This window comes from Stenella coeruleoalba (assembly GCF_951394435.1).
Source record: "Stenella coeruleoalba genome assembly, chromosome: 7".
Classification (NCBI taxonomy): domain Eukaryota; kingdom Metazoa; phylum Chordata; class Mammalia; order Artiodactyla; family Delphinidae; genus Stenella; species Stenella coeruleoalba.
In genome coordinates, this window is record NC_137153.1 from 23018378 (window position 1) to 23030052 (window position 11675).

General features: G+C 48.4%; 1 protein-coding gene across 3 annotated transcripts in view; it reads left to right on the forward strand.

Annotated features, from left to right (window-relative positions):
• The window catches only part of LOC307189089 (tumor necrosis factor receptor superfamily member 10A-like), a 35958-nt gene extending 26803 nt beyond the window's left edge, over window positions 1–9155 (forward strand). For 2 of the 3 annotated variants that reach the window (XM_079926830.1, XM_079926831.1), the window contains exons 3-9: window positions 66–179; window positions 897–1008; window positions 1832–2088; window positions 2612–2643; window positions 3105–3281; window positions 5473–5545; window positions 6734–9155. In XM_079926830.1, the coding sequence (XP_079782956.1) occupies window positions 66–179; window positions 897–1008; window positions 1832–2088; window positions 2612–2643; window positions 3105–3281; window positions 5473–5545; window positions 6734–7047 (1079 nt within the window). In that variant the 3' untranslated portion in view covers window positions 7048–9155. The remainder of the gene's footprint in view (window positions 1–65; window positions 180–896; window positions 1009–1831; window positions 2089–2611; window positions 2644–3104; window positions 3282–5472; window positions 5546–6733) is intronic. The other variant, XM_079926832.1, reaches the window with a different exon arrangement.
• Window positions 9156–11675: the final 2520 nt, after the last annotated feature.

Genomic DNA, 11675 nt, shown 5'->3' on the forward strand with positions numbered 1-11675 from the left:
TCCACACTGCCAGCCTCTGGGAATCCTGTGGGGATTTACTCACCAGCTTTTCCCTTCCTTCCCAGGGTTCCACATGGAGGAAGCCAGTGGAGATTGTGTGCCGTGCATGGATAAGGTGGATTACACCAATTATTCAAACACCCTGCCTTCTTGCTTACTCTGTAAGACTTGCAAATCAGGTACAGAACCTGTCCCCATGCCTACAGTTGGGTGATGAGATGGGATTTGAATGGAATGGGAAGTCAGCAACCTGATTTCCAGCCCAGCTAGGTCTTCGTCCTACCCTGTCTTAGGTCAGTAAAATAAATGAAAACAGAAATTATTTGTATAACGTATGCCACCTGGTAGGGAAGTCTTCCAGAGCATCAGTTGGAAGGGGGGGAGTAATGTGTCCCGTGACGGAGGGGCTGGTTAGTGACAGCACGGGAGGCCTGGGTGAGTGGGACAGGGCTGGGTTTGAGCTGTGTGGCGAGTCTGGCTCTGGGCCGGTCCCCTGTGAGCCCTGTGACTTCTGCTCCGGGATCTCAGCCTCTCTCATGACCAGCTGGGCCAGGTGTTGGGAAGTCACCAAAGCGGTCCTCTCCATCCAGAGTGTCTCGTATTACACCCTGCCCCACCCCCACCCCAGCACTTGCTCCTGATTTGTGACCTAAAACCTTTTTCTTCCCAATCCTGATGTGATCTGTAATGACGCATGGTCCCTTTCATATGCCTCCATTGGTGACACGTGAACAGTGGCTGTCCTTTGGATGGTCTGTGTGTGTTGCTGCAGAAAATGGCCCCCAAATTACTTCCTGAACTGAGTAGAACTGAGTGGGTGGGGATCTGGGTGGTGAAGAATGGCTGAGAGACACGTGAGGGAAACACACCCCCAAAACCTTACCTTTGGTCTCCAGGGGAAGAAGAGAAAAGTCCGTGCACCTCAACCAAGGACACTGAGTGTCAGTGCAAACCTGGCACTTTCCGTAGAGAAGATGCACCTGAATTCTGCTACAAGTGCAGAACCCGGTGAGACATGGGAGCCTAGGGGGCTCCCAACCCACAGAGACCCCCAGTTTCCTTGTACCCCTTTCTCCGGTTTCCATGCAGCCCCTCCTACCTCCTCAGGGCTCCCTTGTGCCTGTGGGGTCTCCTGAGCGTGCAGCAGCCCCTCCCCATTCCTCTGTGTGTCCTTCCCCAGGGCCCCCTTCCCACACCTCCTCAGAAGGAGCCTAGAAAGACAAGTGTCTACCACAGACAGAAGTCATAATGAGGCCATATGTGTGCTCCTTCAAGGTTCCCATAAAACCCGAGCCAACTCAGCTGGCCTCACATCCAGCCCTTGTTCCCCAATAAGATCTGAATCTTTCCTATTTGGGGATGTAGGGGCCAATAGTAATTTGCTCTCCTCTGACGCTCCAGTGCTGGCTGTGATTGGTAGGAAGAGTCAACAGGTGGAGGACAAGAGGATCCTTGTATTAAAGCTTGACTGGAGGATGAGGCTTGGCTTGTGCCCAAACCCTTCTGACCCTTGACTTGGATGAGATGCCCCCTCACATAGGCTTCCCCTGCAGCCCAGGGAGGCCAGTGCAGGCCTTGCAGAGAAGGCCCAGCTCCTGAAGGGGCAGCTCTGAACACTCAGCAGGAGCCCTGGGGGCTGGAGTGCACAAGCCCAGATCCTTCTCCCCAAAAAGGGGGACTGAAGGGACCCTGCCCTGAAGACAGGAGAAGCCCGTCCCTCCTGCACTGTCTTGTCAGGGTACCCCAGGTGGGAGTTTTCTCCCTCTTTCTCCTCATCTGGCCAGCTTTCCCTGACAGATCCCCTCCATGTCCTCCCTGTGTCTGTACCCAGGTGCCCTGATGGGATGGTCGTGGCCACGCCCTGTAGCCCCTTCAGCGACCTCACATGTGTGGACCGAAAATCAGGTACCCAGGCCAGTGGGGAGGCCCCGGTTCCTGGTGAGACAGTGACCATGCGCCCAAGACTGCCCACCACTCCCTCTTCCTCCTCAGACACTTCACAGCTGGTGACCATAGTTGTAGCTGTAATTACAGCTGTCTGTGTCCTGCTGCTGATCATGTATCTTTTCCGGCGGCTCTGCATTCAAGGTGAGGTTCTGGGAGGGAAGGGGGAGGTGCTGGCCCCCTCCTCCATCTCCCCAGTCCTCCTGGCTTGGCTCTGATCTTGTTCCCCGGGATCCCCCTCCACCTCCCACCTCACCTGCTCCTACGAAGCCGGGATCGCATGAGTCCCCCATCTCAGCTGACGGTCCCCTCTTCCCCCTGGCCAAGTATGGTGGGCGGGGAGCAGGGTCAGTTCTTAATGTCTTTAGGACCCCCAGCCAGGGCAGAGAGGTGGTCAGCACCTTGACTGGGTGACAAGAGTCAGGGGAGAGGGTCGTTCAGCAGAACCCCACAGAGATTTTACATGGGTTTCATTTTCCCCCTTCTCTTCTCCCTCCCCGAGGGTTCTCCAGGTTTGGAATGGCCCCCTCCCTGTCACCAGGCCCGGGGCTCCTTGTTCAGTGTCTGAGCCCCCAGCCCACACCCTGTCCCTGGCACTGTCCCTGGGGAGGGAGGTGCTGCAACAGGGCGCTCCCCACGGCTCAGGCGGATGCCTCTTCTCTTCTAGGTCGTGGTGTGGACCCTAAGTGCATGGACAAAGTGAGTTGGTTTCTCCAGGACCTGGTGGCATCAGGCCCTCAGTAACTGTTTGGCCCTGGGTGGACACGGTCCCCAGTTTGTCCTATGCTGTTGTCCCTGGCTCTCTCAAGTGGCCTGAGGGCTCTGGGCTGACAGTAGGAGAGCAACTGCCTGTTGAGAGCAGCTCTAAGGCTGGTTGGCAGTGCTAGCCCTGTCCCTCTTCCTGCTTGTGAGACGCCCTCACCCCATAACCCTGGATGCACCCTGGGGCATGGAGGGTGTCAGGAAGGGGTGCTGAACCCCCCTTAGCACAGAACTAGGGTCCAGGTGCCATCAGCAGAGCCCTGGATGTGTTGAGTCTGTGCCCACCTGGGGGGACACAGCATGGGAGTAGGTGGGGAGGCAAAACCCACAATGTCCCCCGCAGACACTACATGGATCTGTGGGTATGGATTCCTGAGTCAGCTCTTTGCCTTCCCAAGGTCCTCTTCTGGCGCTCACATCCCTTAAGAGGTTCTGAGGCTCTGGACAATGCCCACAACAATATGCTGATCAACAGAGATTCGCTGATTGAGCTGGTCCCTGAGCAGGAGGCAGAAGAGCAGGTGAAGCCGACAGATGCCACGGCCCAGTCCCAGGGGGAAGCAAAGCGTCTTCTGGTGAGTGTGGTGCCCTGGCCCTTCTGCTTGCCCAGGACTGCGGTAGAAACAGGGAAGGGCCGATGCTGGTCAGGTCTCCTGTCCCATGGGGAAGTGGTGATGGAGGGAGATCATGGTCATGGAGGGGAAGGGAGCCCACCCCCTGCTATGGTCGACTGGCAGCTCTTATGCTACTTATCATCTGTCTTGTTCTCACCACGTTCCTGGTGTCTAGAACAGCCAGAGTGGTCCCTCCCATGATTGTTCAGTGATGGAATTAAAGCTACGTGATATTTTTCTGTGTGATTGTTACATGCTTTTAAGCCATTCCTCATCACGTTAGGAATTTCACATTTATTTCAAAATTATTATTAAGTTGAATCTATTTGAAAATTAGTATTTGTCTCAATGAATAGACATATTCGTGGGGTGGCTTCCTAGTAGAAGTAGAATCTCTTTGTCAACGTATAGAAGTATTTTTCACTTTACACACACACACACACACACACACAGACGTTTGGGGTCATATCATTTCAATAGTTTTGATATGACATTAATATATTTCTTTTTTGGTAACAAGCAAAAAACTGACTTAAACTTGTATTTTTTTTGTTTTGATTATTTTGAGATGATTGTTGTCTTGTCTGTTAAGAGTCTTTCTGAGCACACATGCTCTTGTGCCCATGAGTACATGCATGTGTGTTTTTTCATTTGGTTTAGTATTTTAATGTGCAGAATTTTATATATTAACTAATTAAATCTGTCGATACATTTATTTTTTCATTGCTCAGAGCTTTTAAAGTCCTTCATCGGGACTTCCCTGGTGGCGCAGTGGTTGAGAGTCCGCCTGCCGATGCAGGGGACACAGGTTCGTGCCCCAGTCTGGGAAGATCCCACATGCCGCGGAGCGGCTGGGCCCGTGAGCCATGGCCGCTGAGCCTGCGCGTCCGGAGCCTGTGCTCCGCAATGGGAGAGGCCACAACAGTGAGAGGCCTGTGTACAGGAAAAAAAAAAAAAAAAAAAAAAAGTCCTTCATCAAACAGAAGATAAAATTCTCTAATTTCTTAGGTAGGCTTTTAATTTATTTTATTTAATTTATTTTTTTGGCTGTGTTGGGTCTTCGTTTTTGTGCAAGGGCTTTCTCTAGTTGTGGCAAACGGGGGCCACTCTTCATCGTGGTGCGTGGGCCTACCAGGGAAGCCCAGGTAGGCTTTTTTAAAATGATGTGATTGGTAGCATAGAGCTTATAAGCTAAATGGAGGGACTTCCCTGGTGGCGTAGTGGTTAAGAATCCGCCTGCCAATGCAGGGGACACGGGTTCGAGCCCTGGTCCGGGAAGATCCCACATGCCATGGAGCAACTAAGCCTGTGCGCCACTACTGAGCCTGCGCTCTAGAGCCCACGAGCCACAACTACTGAGCCCACGTGCCACAACTACTGAAGCCTGCACACCTAGAGCCTGTGCTCTGCAGCAAGAGAAGCCACCGCAATGAGAAGCTCGCACACCACCACGAAGAGTAGCCCCGGCTCGCAGCAACTGGAGAAAGCCCGCATGCAGCAGTGAAGACCCAACACAGCCAAAAATAAATAAATAAATAAAATTAAAAAAAAAAAGTTAAATGGAATTTATTTTGTGATAAATAAGATATGAGGAGCTCCCTGAATTGTTCTGAGTTACCATCTCATTCCTTATACTCGATTTAGCTGCTAATTTTTTGAGTATTACCTTAATTTATAAATTAATCTAGGAAGAACTGAGGTCTTTTAGATATTCTGTATTTTTCTTAAGAAGAGAGGTAGCATTTTCAAGTCAAGGGTTTTATAATACCTCAAATAGATGTGTGTTTTTCTTTGGTAAATTTCTCATTTCTTGTTGAGGCTGTGTCTTTGTACTACAAGTGTTCTGTAACCTTATAAGTTTATCTGACTATTGTAATTCTTTATATTATTTATTATCTGCTACAATTTTTAACATTCATCCATCCATACATTCACATTTAAGTATTGTTGCTAAACCATTAGAGTTTTGTAAGAATACAATCATATATCAAATAATGACTATTCTGTCTTCTCCCTTCAAATATCCTACATTGTGTTTTTGTTTCACTTATGGCTGCATATGCCAGAATTTCAGAACAATGTTTGCTAGGCTCAGTTCTGGAACCCAGGACCCCTGATTAAGACCAAGGCTGTTCTCCACTGTGTTTTACAGGAACCAGGAGAAGCTGAAGCGTCTCACATGAGAAGGCTGCTGGTTCCAGCAAACGGTGCAGACCCCACTGAAAGTGAGTGCTTTCCCCGGGCACTGGGGCAGGAGTGGAGGGAGGAGGGACAGTGCCCTAACTGCCGTCCCCATAGCTGTTAGGGCAACTCAGAGCAGGGATGGCTTGTCACTGGACCTTTGGGACTCTAATTCCCTCTCTGCCCCCTCTTCTTCTCCCCACCCTGCACCCATCTGTCCTCTAACAGTGTCCCCTAACACCTCCCTGTCCTTCCCTGCCCCCCATCCTCCCTCCTCCCCTGTTGCTCAGGGCCAGGTTGGCCCACCCTGAGGCATCTAAGGGGCTGTGCCGTCCAGCAGGGCACCCAGGGGCCGCAGGAGGCTGTGGAGCATCTGACCTGTGGCCAAATCTGATGAGCTGTAGTGTAACTCGATACTGTATTGCAAAGAACTGGTAGGAAAAAGGACTGTAATATGTCTCATTAACAGTTTGTTGTATACTGATTACATGCTGAAATGAAAATTTTTAGAATATATTGAGTTAGTACCCTATTTTATGAAAATTAGTTATTACTTGTTACTTTTTACGTTTTTCAGTGTAGCCGTTAGAAAATATAAATTTGTATCGGGGCCCACCTTATGTACCTATGGACGGTGGTGTGCACTGCATTTCACACACGTCTCATTGAATCCCCAGTACAGTCCCGTGAGGTGGGTGGTGCTTGCTCCATTTTATGGGTTAAATTCTTGCTCCGAGTCTGTCCCCATCTAGCTCTGCCACAGTGTCAGTCAGCGAGGCCGAGCTGGGTGTGAGGCCAGAGACCTTCCTCCCTCCAGGCCCTTGCTCTGTCCCCACTGCAGAGGTGGCAGCCAGGGGACCTCACTCTCGTGAGAACGGCAGGTGTCCTCCTCTGAGGTCTGTTGCACCACTGTGTCCCGCCCTCTGTCTCCTACCACAGACTACCTTCTCCCTCCATGACGTCCATCTCCCCTCCCTGGTGGGCCCTCATCCCCCCTTAGGGCAGGACTCTCTGGAAACCTGGACTCCCTGCAGTGCCTTGGGCACAGGTGAGGCCCATGCAGTGTGGCCTGATTCTCTGCTGATGGGAAGCATGTCAGGGACGCAGAGCAGCAGGTTCACCAGCAGGGGTCACTCCTCAGCTCGCACCCTGGGGTCTAGGCCTGACTGAGGGTCCTCTGCCCTTTCTGAAGCCTGTCCCAACTCTGTCTCTGTGACTTTCCCCGAACTTAGGCCTGAAGCTGTTCTTTGATTACTTTGCAACCATCGTGCCGTGTGACTCCTGGGATTTGCTCATGAGGCAGTTGGGCCTCACGCAAAATGAGATCCTTCTGGTCAGAGAAGGGGTCCGGGTCCCTCGGGATGCCTTGTATGAAATGCTGAATACTTGGGTCAGCAACAAGGGACGGGAGGCCTCAGTCAACACCCTGCTGGACGCCTTGGAAAAGCTGGGGCAAACATTGGCAAAGGAGACAATTCAGGACCACCTGCTGGACTCGGGAAAGTATGTCTATGAAGATGGTGAAGCAGGCTCTGCTGTGTCCTGAGTGTTTGAGGACCTCAGCCTTTCAGTTGAAGACACTTTTTTATCATAATAGACTTGCACTTTTCATTTGTATTTGTTATTTGTATTTGTCATTCATGTTGATATGTATGCATTTAATGATGTGTAACATAATACACATCATTAAAGTGCAAACATATTGTGAATCTTCATACTTTAATGTTTATATATATATATTTATATAAGTGTAAAAAAAATTTGCAAATATACTTTCTAGGTTGTTTATGTGGGTTACCTGGATGAGAGCTGGGAATCAAAAACAATTAGAAATACAAAAGGAGGAAATTCCCTGGCAGTTCAGTGGTTAGGACTCTGCGTTTTCACTGCTGAGGTCCCAGGTTCAATCCCTGGTCGGGGAATTAAGATACCAAAAGCTGCGAGGCAAAAAAAACAAAGCAACAACAACAAAAAGCACAAAAGAACAAACACAAAACAACAACAACAACAACAAAAGCAAAAAAAAAAAAAAAAAAAAGGAAAGGAGAAAAAGCCCACTGTGGGGAGAGCACTGATAGCATCTTCTCCCTCAAAGGAAGTTTGGTCACTTTTGGATGCCTGGTGACTTCTCCAGGGCCCACTTTAAACATGTCAATTTTATAGCTGTTGAATAGTTACATTTTTTATAGGTAGGAGTTTACATCTGAGCAGAGAGTGAGGAGAAGTGGCATCCACGTGCAGCCCTGCATCTGGGGTCCGTGAACTGGGCTGTGGTGCCTGGGCCTCCTCCTGTTCACCTGAATTGGCTGTATAAAGGATCTCATGGCCTTCTGCAGAAGAGACTCACACAAAACTACCAGCTCTTAAATACTGTGAGAATTGACCTAAAATGGCTGCTATATTAAGGTTTGGTCCTTTTATTGCTTTTTAAAAATATCTTTCTGCCATTAAACCCTTCTCCATAGTGTTCCAACTGCTGCAGGATAATTTAATGGTGGAAGCAATTCTCAGGGGTTTTTGGTCTATTCCATCTCAAAGCTTTGTGTGTTGTCTTCCCTAAGGTTGATGTGGCTAATGTGGCCAAACCTGGAACTGCCTGAATCTAGGCACATCAGGATATAGCATGTGGAGTCCACTTGAGTTTCTAGAAGGGCCGACCCTGTGGTCTTGGTGCTATATGCCCCTGGCCCTGATGTCCCTCCCTTTTCTGGAAGTCAGGTGTTTCCTGCCTTTGCTGTTCCTTCTGTGCAGGACACTTTGCCTTCATCTTCAGTGGGAAGTATAAATGGATTCTCGTCAATCAGGTGTTGGGTCACTTGTCCCTTTCTCAGAAGACTTCCTTGAGTGCCAATCTAAAGTATTAGCCTTGCCAGTGTCTGTCAGCTATATTCACTTGTTCGCATGTTTATTGTGTGTTTTACCAATGAGAATCTTTAAGAAACGTGAACTCGCATCCTGTATTGCTTCATGCCAGTGCAAATATGATACTTTTGAAGTTTTACTTGAAAATTGGATGCCTGTTCAAGTCTCTTCTCAATGAGAGGACCCCTTCTTGAAGATTTTGTTAGAAATATCAAACAATACAAGAAATATCATTAGGTATAAAATACTCATGTGTTTATGAATTTGTGACCAAATTATGCAATGTTATATTTAAAATTTTATAATTTTATATAAATATGCATTTTTATGAATTCGTGACCAAATTAAATATGCAATTTTATATAATTTTATGTGTGTTTTTCTCCTCCATCCTCCTGTCCTCCTGTAGAACAGTGCTGAGTGACACAGGTACAGGGGTGTGTGTTCTTGCTGTGTGACCTGCTCCATCCTTCTCCCTTTTATGCCTCGGGCTCAAGCTCGCCCTGCATGGGTGTCTCCTGCTCTGACTCTGGATTTCTGGGCGCCAGGTTCCTGGGGGACTGCAATCCAGCTCCTCCTCCCTGCCCTTCCCCTGGGGGAGGACCCCAGCCTGGCGCGGCTTCCCCACAGCCTCCGCAGGTGATGTCTCTGGGCCACACCTGGGCCTGTTGGGCTCCCTAGAGGTGCAGACTGGCTCTGACAGAGCTGCTGGGAAGTGGGGTGGGGCCCTGCTTGCTGGGGTCATTCTGTGACCCCTCACCTGGGGGCCTCCTGCAACTCCTGGGCCATCTTCCCTTTCTCTCCCCGCTGGCCTTTCTGCATCCTCATCAGTGGGCCCAGTGGCTCAGCCCTGCAACCTCATGGAGCCCCAGTTCCCTTCCCCTGGACCTTAGGGTCTGGCTCTCCCACCCACCAGAGTTCCTGGGAGGCCCCATGGTCCCACCCCTGTCCCCTTCCCCAGAGTGAGGGTGCTGGGTGCAGAGCTGCACACTCCCTTGGGCCCCCCTCCTGCCACTGCCCCTGCCTGTGAGTTACTACATATTACATCAGGATTGGGAAGAAAAATATTTTAGATCACAAATCAGGAGTAAGAGGTGAATTTATAATTACTTTAAAATAAATTCTTGAAAAGAAATTTTGCCTGTATGAGGCCCTTGTATCGAATCATCTGAATTGTCCTTGAACTGGGCAGTCTGATTGGGCCTCCATCTGTTTCTGTGTCTGTCAAAGTTTTACTGGAGCCTGCGGGGTGAGAAGGTGAAGGTGTTAGGGGCGATATTCCATGGTCAACAGGCTTTATTTCACAGTCCACTTGGGATGAACCTGAGCAGTTTTGCAGGATACGTAAAAGCCCGTATTACTAGAAATTACTCTAAAACTTAGTGTTTTAAAAACCACAGCCTTTATTACATCACCATTTCTGTGGATCAGGAATCCAGGCCCAGCGTAGTTGGGTTCTCTATTCTGGGTCTCACAAGACTGGGGCTGCTGTCACTGCAAGAGCTGAGTGGGGAAGGACAAGCTTCCAAGCTCACACACAAGGTGGTGGCAGGATTCAGTTCTTGGGGGGCAGTTGGCAGGAGGCTACCCTGGGTCTTTGTGCTGTGCGCCTCTCCATAGGGCTGCACACCACATAGCAGCTTCTTTCATCAGAGCGAGAGAGCAGGGAGAGACTGGGGGGAGTGTCAGGGTGACTGAACTCACCGTCCTTCTACCCTGATCTTGAAAGAGACGTCCCACTACTTCTGCTGTTCCATTTCTCAGTATTTTGTTTGAAACCCTGACAGGTCTGAGATCCTACTAGTGAGTTAACAAGTTACCTTGCCACAGTTATATACGGGAGTCCTTGTGTGTCTGTGTAGACCTGGGTAGCATGTATGTATTTGTATCCATGTATCCATGTGTATATGTATGTATACAAACATACATGCTAGCAGACTATACACACACCATCACGTCGTGCAATTTCTGGATCAAGGATCAGACTGTTTAGTTGCCAAGCAAACTTAGCCCCGGTTACCCAAGCCCCAGGTCCCCATGGAGTGAGGGGGTAGAGGCAGACGTACCTGAGCATGCAGTGGGGTTTATGCCACTGGAGAGGAATCCCATATCATGAAACTCAGAGCTTATATAGATGGTTGACACACCTGCGCCTGCTCTCCTCCTCAGTAAAAAAGATCATATATTTTACTCTGCAATAGAAACAGAGTCTCTTGGAGGAGAGAAGCCTAGAATGTGAGCACATGCCCCTGACAGGGAGGGGACAGCCCCTAAATCGCTCCAGGGAGGTAGCCAATCTCTACCTTCTAAGGCATGTTTACCACTCAAAGAGCCTTTAAACAAAGTAGCCCACAATCGTTGCTCAGAAAGCTTAAACTTTAAGCAAATCTGAAAAATGTCATCATGTCCATTTTATAAAGGCAAAACAATAGTATGAAAGGCCAGAAATTCATCCCAAGTAGTAAAGAAGATAACCAGAGTGCACACAGCCTCATGGCCTGGATGTTAAACATTCACTCTGGAATTTCATGAAATACAGATAAACTTCTAAACCCACACTATCTTGAGATTGGACAAATAGAAAACTCATTTTTAAAAACAGATTTCCACAAAAGCGTTAAGTGACTTTTCACCCACCCCTTTCCTGTGTCCTGAGTCATCTTTGCCATTTTTGGATTCCTCATACCCAGGTTTTACCATCTTTCATCACTTGTCTGCTGGTCTTCAGGTTTCCTCTTCTCTGTCCTTGTGGGCGCACCTCATGTTCTCCCTGCTGAATCACTGCAAAAGGTCTTTCATTTTGACAGCTGTCTCTCTCCTCCACTTACTCTTATAATCCTGTAGGAGCTCTGGAATCTTGCTGATCCAAACCACTTCCCAGGATTTCCACCCCTCCCCATGCCTCCCCCTGGAGAGTGTCCAAACAATGTCTTATTAAGTGGCTTTTGCTCCATTCTCTGAGTCGCTGAAACCATTTCCAAACGAACGACCATTTTAATCTACCTATTAGCCTAGTTAAATAATCATGGATTATAGAAACATATGCACACCAAAATGTTTCTTGTAGTATTATTCAAATGTCAAAAACTTCAAAATAATTAAAATGTTCCCAATGGGATTCTGGTTAAATTACTGGTGTTAACACTCATGCAGTATGTTAGGGAGTTATTAAAAGTAATACTGTAGCAAAATAATTAATGAAATGAAAAAATGTTCAAAATATGTTAAGTGGAAAAAATAAGATTATTAATAGTATTTACATGTGGTGGTTTTAAGACAGGTGCACAAATTCTTTGATATTTTTCTTTCAGA